Source organism: Lactuca saligna, chromosome 2 (genome assembly GCF_052625555.1).
Source record: "Lactuca saligna cultivar CGN05327 chromosome 2, ASM5262555v1, whole genome shotgun sequence".
Lineage (NCBI taxonomy): Eukaryota > Viridiplantae > Streptophyta > Magnoliopsida > Asterales > Asteraceae > Lactuca > Lactuca saligna.
This window is the reverse complement of record NC_136418.1, coordinates 107,837,323-107,859,602: the sequence shown is the minus strand read 5'-3', so window position 1 is coordinate 107,859,602 and position 22,280 is coordinate 107,837,323. Positions and strand designations below refer to the sequence as shown.

Genomic DNA, 22,280 nt, shown 5'->3' with positions numbered 1-22,280 from the left:
AATTAAGTAAAAATGCGAGTTTTATATGAGCGTATAAGGATGTACTATCAGTGGCACAATATATACATCTTTTAAAGCTTAAAGTTTTAGTTTTCTTAAGTTTAATTCACTACTAGCTAATTAAGAGAAATAAGCAACTTGTACTTTATTTATTCATTGACCATTACAGTAAACCGAAAGAATGTTAGCAATCGAGTTTGTAAGTTTATGTTGGTAAATACAAATAATGCATTTTCAATTTAAACGATATGCACTTAATAAAGTTCAATTTATCAATAAAATCAACAGTACAAACATATACAAACAAAATAAATTATGATAATTACCTAATAGACACAGAAACCATATCCTTCAAAATTTCATGTATAGCAGTCTGAACCATTAAATGCGTTAAATATTAGTATTCAAACAATATAAAATCAAATCATGCTCTACCATTTGACTCCATTTACCAAGAGTTAACCCAAAGTTCGCAGAGACTCCTTATGGAAATGAAAACAAGTCAAATATATAAACCTCGTTTATTGAATAGTTCAAGTTAAGCTTGAGATAAATAAAATTTAATGTCAACCCAAATAAATGTCTGAGTACTCTTGAGAACGAGCGCTTAAAAAAAAAGAATGTGGCCTAGTGGCCTTGGAAGCGTTGACAAGTGTTTTAATATACAAATTACTGACATATTCTCTTGGGGTTACTTGCTATTTATACCTCTCAGCTTTATATCCAAAAGCATAACCTCCCTCCCTCAACCCCATCCTCTCTAACTACCGGTGAACCATGAGAGTTACCACCGGTGTCCCGTTCAGGGCCCCATTATGGCCTATAGTCATCGCATTAACCGTCTTTGGTGTTGCTAATCTTATAGCTGTCTCGGCTGATCCTTATATCTATTCCTCACCACCACCACCATATATATACAAGTCTCCACCACCACCGGCGCATTCACCACCACCACCCTATTTGTACAAGTCTCCACCACCACCGGTGCATTCACCACCACCACCATATTTGTATAAGTCTCCACCACCACCGGTGCATTCACCACCACCACCCTATTTGTACAAGTCTCCACCACCACCGGTGCATTCACCACTACCACCATATTTGTATAAGTCTCCACCACCACCGGTGCATTCACCACCACCACCCTATTTGTACAAGTCTCCACCACCACCATATTTGTATAAGTCTCCACCACCACCGGTGCATTCACCACCACCACCATATTTGTACAAGTCTCCACCACCACCGGTGCAATCACCACCACCACCATATCTTTACAAGTCCCCACCACCACCGGTGCATTCACCACCACCACCATATCTTTACAAGTCCCCACCACCACCGGTGCATTCACCACCACCACCATATTTGTACAAGTCTCCACCTCCACCGGTGCATTCACCACCACCGCCATATTTGTACAAGTCTCCACCACCGCCAGTTAAGTCACCACCACCACCATACTACTACAAGTCTCCACCTCCACCGGTGCATTCACCACCACCGCCATATTTGTACAAGTCTCCACCACTGCCAGTTAAGTCACCACCACCACCATACTACTACAAGTCTCCTCCTCCTCCGGTGCATTCTCCACCACCACCTTACTACTACAAATCCCCACCACCACCAACAAAGTCTCCCCCACACTATTACTATAGTTCTCCACCACCACCAAAATCCTTCTACCCCGTACCTTACCCACACCACAAGAAACTCATCGTAAAGGTTGTGGGCAAAGTTTACTGCTATAGCTGTTATGACTGGAAATACCCAATCCAATCACACGCCAAGCATCACCTCAAAGGTATAAACTTTAGTTTCTCGCACTACCTTAACTGTTTTTTATATGAATTGATGTGTATGCATTTGCTTTGATAGTTGACCCATGTTCTATGTTTCTGGTTATCAACATGGCTTTTACCTTACGATACATATAAACATATTGACAACTAATTTTCAGAAATATTTATCTTATCTGTTGGTTTTATTTGTTTACTATCTTGCATTTTAAAATAAATAAAAAAACATATTGAAAGATATGTATATTTCTCAGAAAATGAAGCTTTAATTTTCTAATATTTCATTTTTGAGTTAACTTGTTAAGACATATAATCATATATTCATTTCTTATTATACCATATAAATTATAATACTTCAAAAAAATAAAATAAAGATACCATGCCAACATATTTATGAAAGGCTACATTATAAGTTATATATTTAAGATTATTTTGTATAAGAGTTAATAATATTTATTTAATTTAAATATTTAAACCCAATGTCATATCATGCATATCATAACATGTTTTAATTTTATAGTAACCGACATATTACAAAAGCTAGGTTGACCAAAAAATGTACATGAAGTTGATTTTTTTTTATTTGTGTTGAAAAAGGTGCTGTTGTCGAAATTACTTGCAAGGCTGTTGGCCAGAAAGAAATTTTTGCATATGGAAAGACTAAGATCAATGGAAAATATGCAATTACTGTTGACGGTTTGGACTATTCCAAATATGGAGGAGCAAAAGCTTGTACCGCTAAGCTTCATATGGCACCAAAAGGAACCAAATGTAATATTCCAACAAATCTTCATGGTGGTTTGAAGGGTGTTGTGCTAAAGGTCAAATCCAAAAATGTGTATGAGGTTGTCCTTGAGGCTGAACCATTTGCATATGCTCCTAAGACTCCTTCTACGCTTTGTGAGAAGCCAAAACCAAAACTAGAACCCACTCATTCTCCATATTATTACAAATCTCCACCACCACCACCACCCACGTACTTGTACAAGTCTCCCCCTCCACCTGTTAAGTATTATCCAGTATATCACTATACATCACCCCCACCCCCTAAGAAATCACCACTTCCTCCATACCACTACACATCACCCCCACCACCTAAGAAATCACCACCTCCCCCATACCATTACACATCTCCTCCCCCACCAGTTAAATCTCAACCACCACCATACCATTACACTTCCCCTCCACCACCAGTGAAGTCTCCTCCCAAGTACCACTATACATCACCCCCACTACTAAAGAAATCACCACCTCCACCTTACCATTACACTTCACCACCACCACCAGTGAAATCTCCATCACCAACATACCATTACACTTCACCACCACCATCGGTGAAGTCACCACCCCCACCTTATCACTACACATCACCTCCACCATCAGTGAAATCTCCACCACCACCATACCACTACGCATCACCTCCACCTCCTGTTAAGTCACCACCTCCTCCATACCACTATACATCACCTCCACCACCGGTGAAATCTCCTCCTCCACCATATCACTACACTTCACCACCCCCACCCATGAAATCTCCACCACCACCATACCATTACTCTTCACCTCCCCCACCCGTAAAATCCCCTCCACCACCATACCATTACTCATCACCACCACCACCGTTGAAATCTCCACCCCCACCATACCACTACAGTTCACCTCCTCCACCGGTAAAATCCCCACCACCACCACCATACCACTACACATCACCCCCACCCCCTGTGAAATCTCCACCACCCCCATACCACTATACCTCCCCTCCACCACCAATTAAGTCACCACCACCACCATACCGCTATAGGTCACCACCACCACCAGTTAAATCCCCGCCACCACCTTACCATTATACATCACCTCCACCACCTATGAAATCTCCACCTCCTCCATACCGTTACACCTCACCACCACCACTAGTTAAGTCCCCACCACCACCTTACCACTATACTTCACCTCCACCACCAACTAAGTCCCCACCACCACCATACCACTACACATCGCCTCCACCACCAGTTAAATCACCACCACCACCTTACCATTACTCTTCACCTCCACCACCAGTTAAGTCCCCACCACCACCATACCACTACACATCGCCTCCTCCACCAGTTAAATCACCACCGCCACCTTACCATTACTCTTCACCTCCACCACCAGTCAAGTCCCCACCACCACCATACCATTACACTTCACCTCCACCACCAGTTAAATCCCCACCTCCACCATACCACTACACGTCTCCCCCACCAACAATGAAGTCCCCACCTCCACCATACCACTACACATCACCTCCACCACCCGTGAAATCTCCACCACCTCCATACCATTACACATCACCCCCACCACCAGTTAAGACACCACCACCTCCATACCACTACATATCTCCACCTCCACCAGTAAAATCACCTCTTCCACCTGTATACATCTATGGTTCTCCTCCACCCCCAACTAATTATTAGACTCCCATAACTTTGTTGTTTGCAAGATACACCCATGTAAGTATCTTTTTTATTTCTTTTCTATATCATGAAACATTCCCAACATTGTAACAAAATTTTAAAAGCTATGACACATCTATAACAACTTCAAATCTATTGATGTAGGTTTTATTTTTCATATGAGTTTCATAAAGAATGTTCCTCAAGGAGATGCTTCAAAATTTTGTTCTTCTACAACCATTTCATTGTAAAAAGGTCTTAAACATTGCACCTCACATCACCAATCTTTTTGTTTCAACCATTTTCTTTCGACATCGCCGTTGTGGGTCATTTTATCCTTGAAAAAGAGCTCGAAGGATTATATGTTGGAAATGTAAGAAAATGTTCAAGTGTTTGTCGCTAGAAAAGGGTGATAAGAGAATTGTGGCTTTAATATATTTTATTTTCATGTTACATATTTATATTGTATAAATGGATAACTAATGGTTATTTTATATTTATATATTATTGGTTTAATCTTCTCATTCCTTTTTTTTGGAGTCGTATATTGTTGGAGATTTGGCAACTACACAACATATTGTTAACACAAATTAATTACATGATCCAATATGGTTTACCCACTTGAACCAAGATAAAAACATTGAAAACTAAATAAAGAGGAAATTATTTATTATTTAATGAGTGTTAATAAATAATAGGAACTTATTGTTATTTGTTAAAGTGTTAATTAATATTTAGAAATTAATTGGTGGAAATTAAATAATTGTGATTAAAATACTTATATAAATTCTTTGAATAATTAATAGATAATTCTAAAGGATAACCACTAATGAATAAAATAATATCATCCTTGATTCAAATTTAGACATGATAAGATTTCCAAGAACTATATAAAAGGAGCATGCATAAGGGGTTCAAGGGTCTATTCAAAACCTTAAAGTTTTCCTCCCTTTTCCTTCTCCACATTTCCTCATCTCTGGGAAACAACTTAAAGAAAACACAAGTTTCATGGTGGCCAAAATTCTCAAGTCTCCAAAGCTAGGGTTCTTGGTTTTTTGTTGGTAAGAGGTATGTCGTTGTCAAAAGGCTCTTGTTTCACTTCCTTGATCTTCATTACACGTGTTAAAAACGTTAGGGTTATGGTTTCTATTAATAGATATAATCGTGATTTAGTATTTAATCAATATGTTGCCGATTTAAATGTTTATTTTCTTTTCTGTTTAATTAACTATTTTCTTATGAAGAAGAACACTTTGTTATTCAATAATGTCTATGATTATGTACATATTGTTTGGGAAAGTGTGTGTAAAAATCATACAAAAGGGTTTCAAGTTCCATGATGATACGACAAGAACGATTTTGTTTTGAATTCAAAGTGTTTGTTTCCCTTTCATTTTGATTTTCTTATAATTTTGGTTGTATTTTTTAGCATGAACTCATACAATAAAAACCATGAACCTGATGGGATTTACATGCAATAATGCAGATAAATCCTTATACACTTAAGGGTACATGCAACATATTAGATATAGTCATAACTTTATTGAAGTAAAATTCTATTGAACAATAAACTCTATAACCCTAGGTAATTTCGAAATTATAAGAATTACATATCTTTGTGATTGTTGTAGTAAAAAAAATCAAACAATCCTTCTCGCAACCATGTGGAAGCTAGGCTAGAAATCTCGTGTCTTTGATTGTTCACACCTAACCCTAGCACCTCAGAAACTAGTAGATGTGAAGAGTGAAGAGAGAAGAGAGTGGGGAGTAAAATTCTATCTTTTCGTTGAGGAATAGGGATGGCCAAAATTTAGAAACCAATGGAGGGTTTTTATAGTTTATCAAATGAGCTAGGGACAAGGCAGGTTCCTAAGATACGTGCTAATCCCTTAACTTCCTCCCTAAGGCATCCATGGCACCCTTTAATGCCCAAGGAAACCCTAGAAGACCTCTAGAATTCGTTCCCCCTCTTAAGGAGGTTCTGGAATTGGTCAATGTTCAATCTTTTGAACATTGTCACCTTTAGTCCTTCCACTTTTAATTATTCAAATTAATCCCAAAATTAATTCTAATTAATTTCAGATTAATTTATAATTAAACAATATAATTTCTAATTAATATAATAAATTAATTAATCAGTATTTCTCTCTCTCTCTCTCTCTCTCTCTCTCTCTCTCCCCCCCCCCCCCTAAAAATCATCCTTTTCAATTACTAGGTTTGAGGGCAACCCAAAAAGACTTTGCTAATAATTCAAGATTACACTAATTTAATTATTGGCTTAGACACCTAAACCAACAGCACCGTGTTTATATCTTATGTCTTTAAACGAGTTCTATTGACAATGCAACATATTAGCAAAGATTGTTTTGTAAATTATTAATTTACAACATTTATCAAAATAATGTTACATTTCATTATATGGATATGGTAAATTTATTGAATCATTTGGACCTGTGTTTATTATGTCTTGAGTTGTTTAGCTTATTTAAATTAGTTCACTCGTGACTTTCATGATGTTATTCGTAATGTACTTTTCTTTTCTAATTGTAATAGATATTACATTAGTTAGGAAAATGTTTCGAATTGCAAATTATAGATAAATAAAGATCAAAGTCAACAAAGAAAGATCTATAGTAATTCGGGTCTTGATAGAGTTCCATTAGAGTATCGGGTGTACTACACCCAGTGTAGATGATAGTACAATTGGAAGCTATGCATTATTGTGGTTGTTTGTCCCTAGAATGACATAGATTTTCTTTATGATGGCGTACAAGATAAATGAATTTGGACTGAGACAATGGTTACGTTAGTTCCATGTGATTTGTGTTTTTTAATGTTTTCTCTAGGATTGTGTGATGAGGAAATATTTTGACAAAAATAATAATTTATAAAATGGTTTTATAAATAATTTAAAGTGTTCTAAAGATAATTTTGTCAATACAAACTCAAAATTTATAAAATGGTTTTATAAATAATTTAAAGTGTTCTAAAGATAATTTTGTCAATACAAACTCAAAATTGTTGTATCTTATCTGTTGGTTTTATTTGTTTACTATCTTGCATTTTAAAATAAATAAAAAAACATATTGAAAGATATGTATATTTCTCAGAAAATGAAGCTTTAATTTTCTAATATTTCATTTTTGAGTTAACTTGTTAAGACATATAATCATATATTCATTTCTTATTATACCATATAAATTATAATACTTCAAAAAAATAAAATAAAGATACCATGCCAACATATTTATGAAAGGCTACATTATAAGTTATATATTTAAGATTATTTTGTATAAGAGTTAATAATATTTATTTAATTTAAATATTTAAACCCAATGTCATATCATGCATATCATAACATGTTTTAATTTTATAGTAACCGACATATTACAAAAGCTAGGTTGACCAAAAAATGTACATGAAGTTGATTTTTTTTTATTTGTGTTGAAAAAGGTGCTGTTGTCGAAATTACTTGCAAGGCTGTTGGCCAGAAAGAAATTTTTGCATATGGAAACACTAAGATCAATGGAAAATATGCAATTACTGTTGACGGTTTGGACTATTCCAAATATGGAGGAGCAAAAGCTTGTACCGCTAAGCTTCATATGGCACCAAAAGGAACCAAATGTAATATTCCAACAAATCTTCATGGTGGTTTGAAGGGTGTTGTGCTAAAGGTCAAATCCAAAAATGTGTATGAGGTTGTCCTTGAGGCTGAACCATTTGCATATGCTCCTAAGACTCCTTCTACGCTTTGTGAGAAGCCAAAACCAAAACTAGAACCCACTCATTCTCCATATTATTACAAATCTCCACCACCACCACCACCCACGTACTTGTACAAGTCTCCCCCTCCACCTGTTAAGTATTATCCAGTATATCACTATACATCACCCCCACCCCCTAAGAAATCACCACTTCCTCCATACCACTACACATCACCCCCACCACCTAAGAAATCACCACCTCCCCCATACCATTACACATCTCCTCCCCCACCAGTTAAATCTCAACCACCACCATACCATTACACTTCCCCTCCACCACCAGTGAAGTCTCCTCCCAAGTACCACTATACATCACCCCCACTACTAAAGAAATCACCACCTCCACCTTACCATTACACTTCACCACCACCACCAGTGAAATCTCCATCACCAACATACCATTACACTTCACCACCACCATCGGTGAAGTCACCACCCCCACCTTATCACTACACATCACCTCCACCATCAGTGAAATCTCCACCACCACCATACCACTACGCATCACCTCCACCTCCTGTTAAGTCACCACCTCCTCCATACCACTATACATCACCTCCACCACCGGTGAAATCTCCTCCTCCACCATATCACTACACTTCACCACCCCCACCCATGAAATCTCCACCACCACCATACCATTACTCTTCACCTCCCCCACCCGTAAAATCCCCTCCACCACCATACCATTACTCATCACCACCACCACCGTTGAAATCTCCACCCCCACCATACCACTACAGTTCACCTCCTCCACCGGTAAAATCCCCACCACCACCACCATACCACTACACATCACCCCCACCCCCTGTGAAATCTCCACCACCCCCATACCACTATACCTCCCCTCCACCACCAATTAAGTCACCACCACCACCATACCGCTATAGGTCACCACCACCACCAGTTAAATCCCCGCCACCACCTTACCATTATACATCACCTCCACCACCTATGAAATCTCCACCTCCTCCATACCGTTACACCTCACCACCACCACCAGTTAAGTCCCCACCACCACCTTACCACTATACTTCACCTCCACCACCAACTAAGTCCCCACCACCACCATACCACTACACATCGCCTCCACCACCAGTTAAATCACCACCACCACCTTACCATTACTCTTCACCTCCACCACCAGTTAAGTCCCCACCACCACCATACCACTACACATCGCCTCCTCCACCAGTTAAATCACCACCGCCACCTTACCATTACTCTTCACCTCCACCACCAGTCAAGTCCCCACCACCACCATACCATTACACTTCACCTCCACCACCAGTTAAATCCCCACCTCCACCATACCACTACACGTCTCCCCCACCACCAATGAAGTCCCCACCTCCACCATACCACTACACATCACCTCCACCACCCGTGAAATCTCCACCACCTCCATACCATTACACATCACCCCCACCACCAGTTAAGACACCACCACCTCCATACCACTACATATCTCCACCTCCACCAGTAAAATCACCTCTTCCACCTGTATACATCTATGGTTCTCCTCCACCCCCAACTAATTATTAGACTCCCATAACTTTGTTGTTTGCAAGATACACCCATGTAAGTATCTTTTTTATTTCTTTTCTATATCATGAAACATTCCCAACATTATAACAAAATTTTAAAAGCTATGACACATCTATAACAACTTCAAATCTATTGATGTAGGTTTTATTTTTCATATGAGTTTCATAAAGAATGTTCCTCAAGGAGATGCTTCAAAATTTTGTTCTTCTACAACCATTTCATTGTAAAAAGGTCTTAAACATTGCACCTCACATCACCAATCTTTTTGTTTCAACCATTTTCTTTCGACATCGCCGTTGTGGGTCATTTTATCCTTGAAAAAGAGCTCGAAGGATTATATGTTGGAAATGTAAGAAAATGTTCAAGTGTTTGTCGCTAGAAAAGGGTGATAAGAGAATTGTGGCTTTAATATATTTTATTTTCATGTTACATATTTATATTGTATAAATGGATAACTAATGGTTATTTTATATTTATATATTATTGGTTTAATCTTCTCATTCCTTTTTTTTGGAGTCGTATATTGTTGGAGATTTGGCAACTACACAACATATTGTTAACACAAATTAATTACATGATCCAATATGGTTTACCCACTTGAACCAAGATAAAAACATTGAAAACTAAATAAAGAGGAAATTATTTATTATTTAATGAGTGTTAATAAATAATAGGAACTTATTGTTATTTGTTAAAGTGTTAATTAATATTTAGAAATTAATTGGTGGAAATTAAATAATTGTGATTAAAATACTTATATAAATTCTTTGAATAATTAATAGATAATTCTAAAGGATAACCACTAATGAATAAAATAATATCATCCTTGATTCAAATTTAGACATGATAAGATTTCCAAGAACTATATAAAAGGAGCATGCATAAGGGGTTCAAGGGTCTATTCAAAACCTTAAAGTTTTCCTCCCTTTTCCTTCTCCACATTTCCTCATCTCTGGGAAACAACTTAAAGAAAACACAAGTTTCATGGTGGCCAAAATTCTCAAGTCTCCAAAGCTAGGGTTCTTGGTTTTTTGTTGGTAAGAGGTATGTCGTTGTCAAAAGGCTCTTGTTTCACTTCCTTGATCTTCATTACACGTGTTAAAAACGTTAGGGTTATGGTTTCTATTAATAGATATAATCGTGATTTAGTATTTAATCAATATGTTGCCGATTTAAATGTTTATTTTCTTTTCTGTTTAATTAACTATTTTCTTATGAAGAAGAACACTTTGTTATTCAATAATGTCTATGATTATGTACATATTGTTTGGGAAAGTGTGTGTAAAAATCATACAAAAGGGTTTCAAGTTCCATGATGATACGACAAGAACGATTTTGTTTTGAATTCAAAGTGTTTGTTTCCCTTTCATTTTGATTTTCTTATAATTTTGGTTGTATTTTTTAGCATGAACTCATACAATAAAAACCATGAACCTGATGGGATTTACATGCAATAATGCAGATAAATCCTTATACACTTAAGGGTACATGCAACATATTAGATATAGTCATAACTTTATTGAAGTAAAATTCTATTGAACAATAAACTCTATAACCCTAGGTAATTTCGAAATTATAAGAATTACATATCTTTGTGATTGTTGTAGTAAAAAAAATCAAACAATCCTTCTCGCAACCATGTGGAAGCTAGGCTAGAAATCTCGTGTCTTTGATTGTTCACACCTAACCCTAGCACCTCAGAAACTAGTAGATGTGAAGAGTGAAGAGAGAAGAGAGTGGGGAGTAAAATTCTATCTTTTCGTTGAGGAATAGGGATGGCCAAAATTTAGAAACCAATGGAGGGTTTTTATAGTTTATCAAATGAGCTAGGGACAAGGCAGGTTCCTAAGATACGTGCTAATCCCTTAACTTCCTCCCTAAGGCATCCATGGCACCCTTTAATGCCCAAGGAAACCCTAGAAGACCTCTAGAATTCGTTCCCCCTCTTAAGGAGGTTCTGGAATTGGTCAATGTTCAATCTTTTGAACATTGTCACCTTTAGTCCTTCCACTTTTAATTATTCAAATTAATCCCAAAATTAATTCTAATTAATTTCAGATTAATTTATAATTAAACAATATAATTTCTAATTAATATAATAAATTAATTAATCAGTATTTCTCTCTCTCTCTCTCTCTCTCCCCCCCCCCCCCTAAAAATCATCCTTTTCAATTACTAGGTTTGAGGGCAACCCAAAAAGACTTTGCTAATAATTCAAGATTACACTAATTTAATTATTGGCTTAGACACCTAAACCAACAGCACCGTGTTTATATCTTATGTCTTTAAACGAGTTCTATTGACAATGCAACATATTAGCAAAGATTGTTTTGTAAATTATTAATTTACAACATTTATCAAAATAATGTTACATTTCATTATATGGATATGGTAAATTTATTGAATCATTTGGACCTGTGTTTATTATGTCTTGAGTTGTTTAGCTTATTTAAATTAGTTCACTCGTGACTTTCATGATGTTATTCGTAATGTACTTTTCTTTTCTAATTGTAATAGATATTACATTAGTTAGGAAAATGTTTCGAATTGCAAATTATAGATAAATAAAGATCAAAGTCAACAAAGAAAGATCTATAGTAATTCGGGTCTTGATAGAGTTCCATTAGAGTATCGGGTGTACTACACCCAGTGTAGATGATAGTACAATTGGAAGCTATGCATTATTGTGGTTGTTTGTCCCTAGAATGACATAGATTTTCTTTATGATGGCGTACAAGATAAATGAATTTGGACTGAGACAATGGTTACGTTAGTTCCATGTGATTTGTGTTTTTTAATGTTTTCTCTAGGATTGTGTGATGAGGAAATATTTTGACAAAAATAATAATTTATAAAATGGTTTTATAAATAATTTAAAGTGTTCTAAAGATAATTTTGTCAATACAAACTCAAAATTGTTGTATCTGAACAAAGCAAAATCCCATTTTGAAATATATGCTACCCATTTGTAACACACACTTATTATAATGTCTTCAAGTATGGGAAAGTACAATAATTAGTTTTTAGGAAAGTGAAGTGTGTGATACCCGAAAGCCTTGGGTCAGATGAAACGTATGGTTCAAATGGATGATTTGTTGTCCTAGCTTACGATCGGTAGAAAATGATGGATTTTATAGGTTAAAAAAACTATGTTCTTGAGAAACTTCACTTAATACTTAAGGGCACATGCAACCTAAAAGGATCTATCTCGTACACTTAGAATGCAATATACATGAGTAAAAAAAACTAGATACACCCTAATATAAGCAAAATACAATACAAAATTGGAGTTACATACCTTTTATTTATTGTAGGAAACAAATCACTCCAATCCTTCGTTTGAAGATCTTGTAAAATTAGCACCAAAAGGATGATGTCTCTAATAGCTCACACCCAAGCACTAGAACTAGATGAAAAGTAAGGAGAGATAGGAAGAAATGTAAATTTTCGTTCATATACCTCTAGAAAAGAGTATGCACGAAATTTGAAACAGAAGGGGTCCAATTTATTGTTTAAGTAACTTGCAGACAAAACAAAATTCGAACCGACAAAAAAAAATTCAAATCGTTTCCTTTTATGCAAGCAGGTGGCTTTCAAAAACCCTAGAAGAGATCCCAAAACCCTACATGCTTGGATGGTTATAGAATGATCTCTTTTGTTCAACTATTAAAGAATTACAATTCACCCCTTGCACTTTTAATTAATTCCAACTAATCCAAGATTAATTCCAGATTTATTTTGATTAATAACTAATCAACTCTAACTGATTTCATATTAATTTATTAAACATCTAATTTATAAAAATTAATCATTTAACAATTTCTATCATATTAGTTTATTAATAACATAATCAAGTAACCAAAAGTAAGGGATTGTTTGCGTTATATAACCATGAAAAACACAATTTCATCAAATGACCACGACTTCTGCAGAGAGGGAATCTACGGAAGTCCATACACTTTGAGGAATCAGACATGTGGGAAAAAAGAAAAAAAGTGATTTTACATCGTTCCGTAGAGTGGTGCTCTATGGAAATAACCATGACTCTGCGGAACCAATGTATTGCTCTTAGGAAATGGTAGATTAAGGCATCGATTTTTCTCTGACATTTCGCAGAGTTCGTCTCTACAAAAAGATTTACTGTTTACAGGGAAATGGTTGTTGGAGCGGTTTTAAAAACTAATGACTTTTTTTTAATGGTAGTGTCGGTATTTTAGCATTCTTAATGACTATAAACTTTTTTTCCGTTTTTGTCGTTTTTTTATCTATGGAGAGAGTGTTCCGAAATAAAGAGTATTATTATTCTGTGTACGAGAGGGTTGTGGTTGTCGATTAATAGAAATGAGGTTTAAGTTAGAAATAATGTTAAAAAATTTGGTTTAAATCTTCCTCCTAACCGTGACCATCAGATGTTATTACAAATGGTTAGAGATAAAGCAAGTGTGTTCAATGGTAATATATTATTGTCTTTTATCTACCCAGATTGTGGGTATGTTATGGAGATGTGGGTATGTTATGGAGATTGTAGATGAATCAAATGTATTTCATCTAAGACATGTAATGTCTAAAACAAAGAAGACAATTCATTTGTATTTATCGGTGCTTGGTGAAAAGTTTCATGAACAGCCACGGGTGAAGTTTGTAGAGAAAGACAATCCATTGGAAACCATTCCTTTGGACGAGGAAATGACGTGCGGGTGGGTTATCAAAAGAGAGCTTCGGTGGTGAAAGACAATCTAGTGGAAAAAAGTAGTAGAGGTAGTAGAGCTTCAGAACAACGAGTTTATTGGAGAAAAAAGTAGTAGAGGTTGTGGAGAAAGACAATCCAATGGAAACCATTCCTTTGGACGAGGAAATGACGTGCGGGTTGGTTATCAAAAGAGAGCTTCAGTTCCTAATAACTCTGTATCAGATAATGATCAAGAACCCAATTTGCACGTGACAAAATCAGAAAAACAAAATTTATTTGAGGTGGGAGAAGTACACACAACGACAAAATGCTTTTAACCCATGGTATTGTATTCCTCCCATTCCTGATTGTCCAGACCCTATTCTTGAACCTGGACCATTTCACATTTTAGGTATGAATAATAAAATATTTGTGAATCAAACCTATAATACCAAAAAAGACCTAGCATGTCCTATTAAATTCAAAATGGTTAAAGAAAAGTTTCACATTAAGGTACAAAAATCAACAAAATCTTAGTATGAGGTTGTTTGTTTGCAAGGAAATTATCATTAGCGTTTATATGCAGCTATCATTAAGGAATCTGAATGTTTGAAATTAAGATGTTTAATGATGAGCACACATGTTCTTCATTACCAATACACCCAAATCATAGGAAAGCTAGTTTGAGAGTTTGGAGGCCTAAAGATATAACTAGTGATATGAGTGCATTGCTGGAAATTAATTTAAATTATTCACAAGCATGGCATGATAGATAATTTTCTACGGGATTGATGTTGGGGACACCCGAAGAATGTTTCTCCAAACATCTAGTTTATTTTTACAACTTCAAGAAACATAATCATGTGATTGTGGCATACATAGAAACTGATTTGGAGTATCACTGCGAGTATTGCATTTTTGCTATTGGCTACACGATAAATAAATAAATTATATTTAAAGCTTTGTAAATGTATATTTTTGTAAATAAAGTAAATTGTTAATATATTCATGCTTTTTACAAAATTGTTCCAGCTACATGCTTTCAAGGGGGGGGGGGGGGTTGTAGAAAACTTATTATTATGGATGGTGCCCATCTGATGGGAAAGTACGAAGGCAACATATTGCATGCAGTTGCCATGGATGGCAACAATCAGATATTCCTTATTGGGTATGGAATTTGCCTAAAAGAGACTACATATTCTTAGATATGGTTTCTTGAAAAACTACATGAACGAATTCGTGATTTGGAAGGTCTGACGTTGGTACAGATTGGGCCGCATCAATTATCGTAAGTATTCAATATGTTTTTACAAATTCTCAACAAGGCTTAAGTGGTTTTCATCTAATAGGAAACGTAGCGCACACCTTTGGAAAAAAAACAACAATTTTGTTTTTGAAGCTTCTAAGAGCTTACAAGACCACCAAGTTTGTACAGTATTAGGGGAGATTGTGCACTCTTGGACCAGATGTAACGACACACCTTAGTCAAATCCATGTGATAAATGGACTAGATCGCATTGAGCTACCATAAGGTACGATTACTTGACCTCAATAAACGCAGAGTCCATGAATGTTGTATGAAAACATGCAAGGAAGTTGCTTATATTACCACTTCTTGAGTTCTTTCACGTGCTTATGCATAAATGGTTTTACCAACATCCGATGCCTACAGGTATTACTAAAATTTTGTCAAAATATATTATAAATGTCATATATAATGATATGTCATTGTTTTAACGGAAAAAGTAGAACACTACATACGAAGTGGGTCAAATCTATGGTTAAAAAAAATAAAGATGGGATAACAGGATGGTCGGTATCTGGTGTTGACAATGCAACATATCAAGTACATGACTTTAAAAGTGGTGGCATAGTTGATTTGAGGAAAAATACTTGTTCTTGCAATTATTGGCAACTAACTGGTTTGCCTTGTGGTCATGTGATAATGGTTTTAATGCACTTGAAAAATGAAAATTGTGAGCTTATGGATATAGACACTTATAAAATTGAAATGTATCGAAGGATGTACGAGGAGGCCGTCTACCCCTACCAAAACATCGTGATTGGGAGGTTCTTAATGACATTATGGTTGTTAACTCTCTTATAATGGTAATACATCGAGTGGGTAGATAAAAAAATACCAATCGTATCCCCTCTCAAGGTGAGGAACAAAAAAATAAGAAGATGTAGTTGATGTCATAGTACAACACATAATGCAAGGACGTGTAAGGAAATTGTCCCAAAGAAGCAAAATAAAAGTAGAAAATGTATAGGGACGTCAGGAAGTGGGACAAAAACGACAGAAGACGAAGGGATACAAGTGATAGAAACCCAATGGAAGTAGGAGGCAGAAAACCAAGGGACGCACGACTCACAAAACCAATGGACGAAATAAGAATACGGGAGCATACTTTCCATGGTTTAATTTGAATGAATCAAGTTTATTTTAAAATATGTTTATTATGAGTTTTCCAACAAAATATTGCATTACGATTTCATCAACTCCACAACAAAGTAGTGTTAATCCCGCAGTACTGTATCACATACTCTCTATCAAATAGTGTTAATTCCGCACCAGTAATATTTTATTATATTAAAATTACAGTTTCATCACTAAAGATTTTACTATAAAATCACTTTAGAATGCATATCATTTAATCTACTCTATACCCTTTCTTTAATTCATTTTTTCTGAAAAATTACCACTCATGTTTTCGCTAACAATGGGTTCTAGACCACAGAGCACTACGGAGAAACTACGCCTAACTCGTGCATATATTAATGTCTACGAGAACATCAGTGTGAATGATCCAAGTTTTTGGACCCATTTAACCTATACTTTCAACATTAACCCTCAAACAACCACATAAAACTATAGTAACACCGTTGATATCTTAGAAAATTATTATGAAGCAAAAACATAAATATTGTTATTCAATGATCATTATTAAAAAATTGAATACGCACGGCTGAATGAAAATGAGTAAGTGATCTTGGAAGCGGTGAAAGAGGAATACAAATCCATTAGCGACGGGTCAGAATTCAAGTATGAATTCCCTTGGAATCTTATAAAAGATCTCCCATATTTTTAATGTAACGACCAAAATTTCGAAACAATTAAAACTTTTCAAAACAATCCATTTTAATAACGTTGTTACAAAAAGGTTTTCAATACATTATTTAACAGAGTATTTTCCAAGGTCCATTTCATAAAACACCAACGCGAGGAACGGTACGATCACGCCTTTGCCTTGCCACAGACTCTTGAGAACCTGAAAACATAAAAACCACAACTGTAAGCCCGAAAGCTTAGTGAGATATCCCCAAAATACAAACCACATTATGCCCTTCCATGCCACAACCTTCCGGTCCAAAACATATCGCCTTCCGGCCCATAGCGTAATGCCTTCCGGCCCATAACACATTGCCTTCCGGCCCGCAACATAAAAGCATACATATCATGACAGAACATAGAACAACCATGCATACCGGGTTACACTCCAGACCAGACAACCATGCATATAACATGTAATCATATAACAGTTCACAGTTAGCAAATCGATCAACAAATCACATAACATATCATTACCCTAATCAAGATACCAGCCTAGCCGATCACTAGCATAACATCACCCTACGACTCAGCCAACATAATAATTATGCACATACGCCTTTCCAGGCCATGACCTTCCGATCCAAATCGCATTGCCTTCCGGCCCACAACATGTAATGCCTTCCGGCCCATAACGTAACACCTTCCGGCCCATATCCCGCAATATCATACAACAGATAATTACCCGGATTTCCATCCAATAAAAGGGTCGGCCTTGGTGCCTTAAACCCTATAGATATAGTGAGGATAACTCACCTCGAAACTGCCGGCTGAACAGATAACCCAAGCTGCTCCGATCCCTGATACGATATCCACCACTGGACAACCACCAATGCACTGAACTCAAACCATAATCAACAATTACCAAAATACCCCTGGAACCACTGGTCAAATATTGGTCAAAGACTGGGTCAAAGTCAACCCCTAACTGACCCTACTCGCCGAGTCAACCCTATGACTCGCCGAGTTCCCAACTCAAAACTTCACTCAATCCGTGACCTAACTCGCCGAGTCACCCCGAGACTCGCCGAGTCCAACAACTCTGAGTCCACTCGCACATAACTCACCGAGTCATCCCTTGACTCGCCGATTCTTCGATTTAACCAGAAAATATTGGGACTCTTCGACAAGACTCGCCGAGTCTAAGGCTATCTTCAACCTACTCGCCGAGTTGTTCATCCAACTCGTCGAGTTCCAGCACATCTTCAAGCAACTCGTCGAGTCCACCCATGTGACTCGCCGAGTACCACCGGTCTGCATCCAAACAGAAGCGTTCCAGACCATGCAATTGATCCAAAACATAGATCTAGCCTCCTACGACTCATCCATCACGTAAAGTGGCAATCTTTACGTCAATCCAAAGAGATCTATGCATTTTGCACATTAGGGCTAAGGTTTGGGACAAGATAGCTTCATCCAACACTCAACACAGGGACTTTCCTGCATTCCAACTCTCCACCAATCTAGATCTGAGTTAGCAACCTCAGATCTAACCTCTAGATTCCAATATCACCCAAGATAAGCTTCCCCCCAAACCCCAAAATGAAGACACAAGAGATCAACAGCCTAAGAACGAGATATTACCTCAAAGGAATGCCCCAATCTGCAAGGAACTCGAATCCAAGCAAAGCCCCTTGCTCCACACCTTCAATTATCCAAACTTTCTTGAATAATTACTTCTCCAAGCTCCAATCCACTCAACAATGGTGCTTCTCCACGATTTTAGGGTTTCTGGGACTCAAGGGGGTGATAAAGAGGTTGGGGAGGAAACATAATGCTCTCTATATAGGGCTCAACCCCGAGAATTAGGCTTTTCTCCACTCAACGCCTACTCGCCGAGTCCATCTTATTGACTCGTCGAGTCGGCTATTTAACACGCAACCAAGTTGCGACTCTACTCGTCGAGTCCATTCATGAACTCTCCGAGTCACTCTTTCCCATATTACACTTTTAGCCCTTCAACTCAACTCTTGCTATTTCGGGATGTTACAATTCTCCCCCACATAAATTAGGCTTCACCCTCGAAGCCTACAGCAATACAACTCCAAAGATGTTCCCACAACGCGCCATCTGGCCTTAACCGGACCAGGTCCCACAAGGCATACTCGTCGAAACTCGAACACACTTTCCCTTCCCTTACGGTGTCCTGACCACCGTCTCTAATCGGGCACCAGCCGTAGCCTCTGATAATCACACTCAATAACCGAAAATTACCCCAGATGCATCACTGCCCCAAATCTTCAACAATCACTCGACCCATAAGGGGTATAAAACCATGAACCAGATTCCCGATCCGAATCCCAATCTATCCATTCCGGGACAACTGAGAGACCCATTCTCAATCTCAAAGCAACTCTCACGAGTTCTCCCCTTGCAACCGCATACACATGCTGAACTAGCTCTAACACCCTCAGGTTGGGTAAACCTAATATACTGATAATATCCTCAAACATCCCCCAGGATAAACCACTAATACATACCCAATACCCTGATAAGAATCACACTGAGAGTCCAAGACTCTCTCCCTGCATCCCTTCCGAGCCTCTTGGCTCTACACTTGCGGAATTCCCTCCGCGGCCTCAGCAAACATCCCAAACCGGATGAGCTTCTATTCCACTGCCGCAAACATGCTGCTCAAAAACCATACTCGAATCACTCAAATCATAACTCTGCTCTGCCGCTTTCCCTTCTGTGACTTGTACTCCCTCTTGGAGTTACACCTCACTCTCTCTTCCTTTACCAAGGAAACCACTCGACCACATTGTCACTCTGACAAGTGCCACACCACCCTTTCATAGCGTATCCGCTATCCATCCAACACACCTACTCTGACTCTCATCGCAGGGACTCTCAGGCCCATGCACTATCTCAACTCATCAAGATCACTACCCGGGGCCAGCCGTTCTAATGCAAACACACTGTGACATACCCAATCCATATCCTCAAACTGATCCAACAATACCTGCAGAGTCTCAGCATGACTGGACCGTCTTACTAGCCCTTCAGCCCATTCTGGACCGCTCAACTAGCATTCATCATTCCGGGCTATCACCCCCGGAAACCCTCCCATGCATACCATTCTAGTCCTCAAGGGGGCTTCCGAACTCTAATTCCATCATACATACTCGATCCCGGCCTGCTCCCCGGCCTCCACAATCAAGTGCCCTAGGTCTGTATCCCACCCCGCATGCCCGACACTCGCTCCTATCAGCCTATACTCTGGGCTGACAGAACACTGCTGAATCCCAACAGCTAAGCACTCTAAAATACTCATCGATCTCCCAGAGAGTTCTCCCGTTCTCCCCCACTTATAGCACTAATTAACAACCGCCGGTCGCCATCACCGACCTTCTAGAACAACCCTGCACAAAGAAAACACTTACACGCGCACTGCTTCCCACAAGCAGAAACAACCTTAACGAGATTTGACATCAACACTGATTAGCCCGCTCAAAAGAAACTCAAACTGTGTCTAACCACTCTTCGGGAAGCCGATGCTACCCGACCTTCAACCCAATGTCGCATCTCCACTAATAACCCTCACGAATGATAACCAACGAAAGCACAAAACACCAAATCATAACCATACCAAACCCTCAGGGAACAACGGATACTAAGACAAAAACCCGAAACACGAATCCATAACCATGCCAAACCCTTAAGGAACAACGGATACCAAGACGAAAACCCGAAACACAAATCCATAACCATGACAAACTCTCAAGGAACAACGGATACCAAGACGAAAACCCGAAACACCAATCCATAACCATGCCAAACTCTCAAGGAACAACGGATACCAAGACGAAAACCCGAAACACGAATCCATAACCATGCCAAACTCTCAAGGAACAACGGATACCAAGACGAAAACCCGAAACACAAATCTATAACCATGCCAAACTCTCAAGGAACAACGGATACCAAGACGAAAACCCGAAACACGAATCCATAATAATCGCAAGATAACATGACATCAAGAAAAAACATACCTGTAGCTGCATCCGGCACTGCTCTAACCTCCTCTGCCACAAGCTGATAAGCACGACCCTGAGCCCTTGGGGCTCTGCTCCACCCTGACCTTCTCCTGAAATCCTCAAAGTGGCCGGTGCTAGAGCCTGCACTGGCCCTGCGGAAAGCAGTGGACAGTTGACCCTCATATGTCCAACCTGATGAGAATGATAGCAAATCCTCAAATCCCGAACCGGCGCTGACCGCCGACAATCCCTCGCATAGTGCCCCTCCTTTCCACACTTGCGGCATGCACCACCGGATCTGCAAACTTCGGTGTGACTCCTCCCACACTTCCCACGAGTATGGCTGCTCAGATCCCCCATCCTGGAATCAACGGTCTTAGACTGTTTCGTTGCCGTCTCCGACTGAACCGGAGCTTGCCTCAGCTCACACAATTGCAACTCAATCTCTAACTCATGCCGCCTGGCGGCCTCCTGCAACTCCAACAATGTCCCGCACCTCTGTGCGGACACAAACTGTCTGATGTCTCTCTTTAGCATACTCAGATATCGAGACATCTGAGCCTGCTCTGAAGCGAACTCAGGGCAAAACATCGCCCTCTTAGTGAACATCCTGGTGATCTCAGTCACCGACTCCGAATCCTGCTTCAACTCAAGGAACTCCTAAGCCAACCTCTCCCTCACTACCTGCGGAATATAACGAGTACTGAACATCTCTCTGAACTGATCCCATGAAATCGCAGCCCTCTGCGCATCCGAATATGACCCCGTGGTCAACCTCCACCAATCCTTTGCCCCGAGCCTCAACAGGTTCAGAGCACACCTCACCCTCTGATCAGCAGGGCATGAACACATGAAGAAACACCCCTCCACGTCCGATAACCATCTCATAGCAACAATCGGGTTCTGAACTCCATCGAAGGTGGGAGGCTCCATATTATCGAAGTCCCGATACTGAAAATCCCTATCA

The 22,280-nt window shown here is 38.6% G+C and overlaps 2 protein-coding genes across 2 annotated transcripts; both read left to right on the top strand.

The window, feature by feature from the left end:
- Positions 1-745: 745 nt before the first annotated feature.
- Positions 746-4,764, top strand: LOC145031332 (uncharacterized). The gene is made up of 3 exons (XM_078979868.1): positions 746-1,810; positions 2,403-4,297; positions 4,406-4,764. Exons 1-2 carry the CDS (start codon positions 778-780, stop codon positions 4,259-4,261), a joined length of 2,892 nt encoding a protein of 963 aa, XP_078835994.1. The 5' UTR covers positions 746-777; the 3' UTR covers positions 4,262-4,297; positions 4,406-4,764.
- A 2,238-nt stretch (positions 4,765-7,002) lies between these two features.
- LOC145029965 (uncharacterized) lies at positions 7,003-10,055 on the top strand. The gene is made up of 3 exons (XM_078978410.1): positions 7,003-7,045; positions 7,694-9,588; positions 9,697-10,055. Exons 1-2 carry the CDS (start codon positions 7,003-7,005, stop codon positions 9,550-9,552), a joined length of 1,902 nt encoding a protein of 633 aa, XP_078834536.1. The 3' UTR covers positions 9,553-9,588; positions 9,697-10,055.
- Positions 10,056-22,280: the final 12,225 nt, after the last annotated feature.

Coding starts and splice junctions, on each gene's coding strand:
- LOC145029965 (XM_078978410.1), top strand. CDS start 7,003: ATGGCGTACAAGATAAATGAATTTGGACTGAGACAATGGTTAC. Junction 7,046..7,693: donor TGGACTGAGACAATGGTTAC/GTTAGTTCCATG, acceptor GTGTTGAAAAAG/GTGCTGTTGTCGAAATTACT.
- LOC145031332 (XM_078979868.1), top strand. CDS start 778: ATGAGAGTTACCACCGGTGTCCCGTTCAGGGCCCCATTATGGCCTATA. Junction 1,811..2,402: donor CGCCAAGCATCACCTCAAAG/GTATAAACTTTA, acceptor GTGTTGAAAAAG/GTGCTGTTGTCGAAATTACT.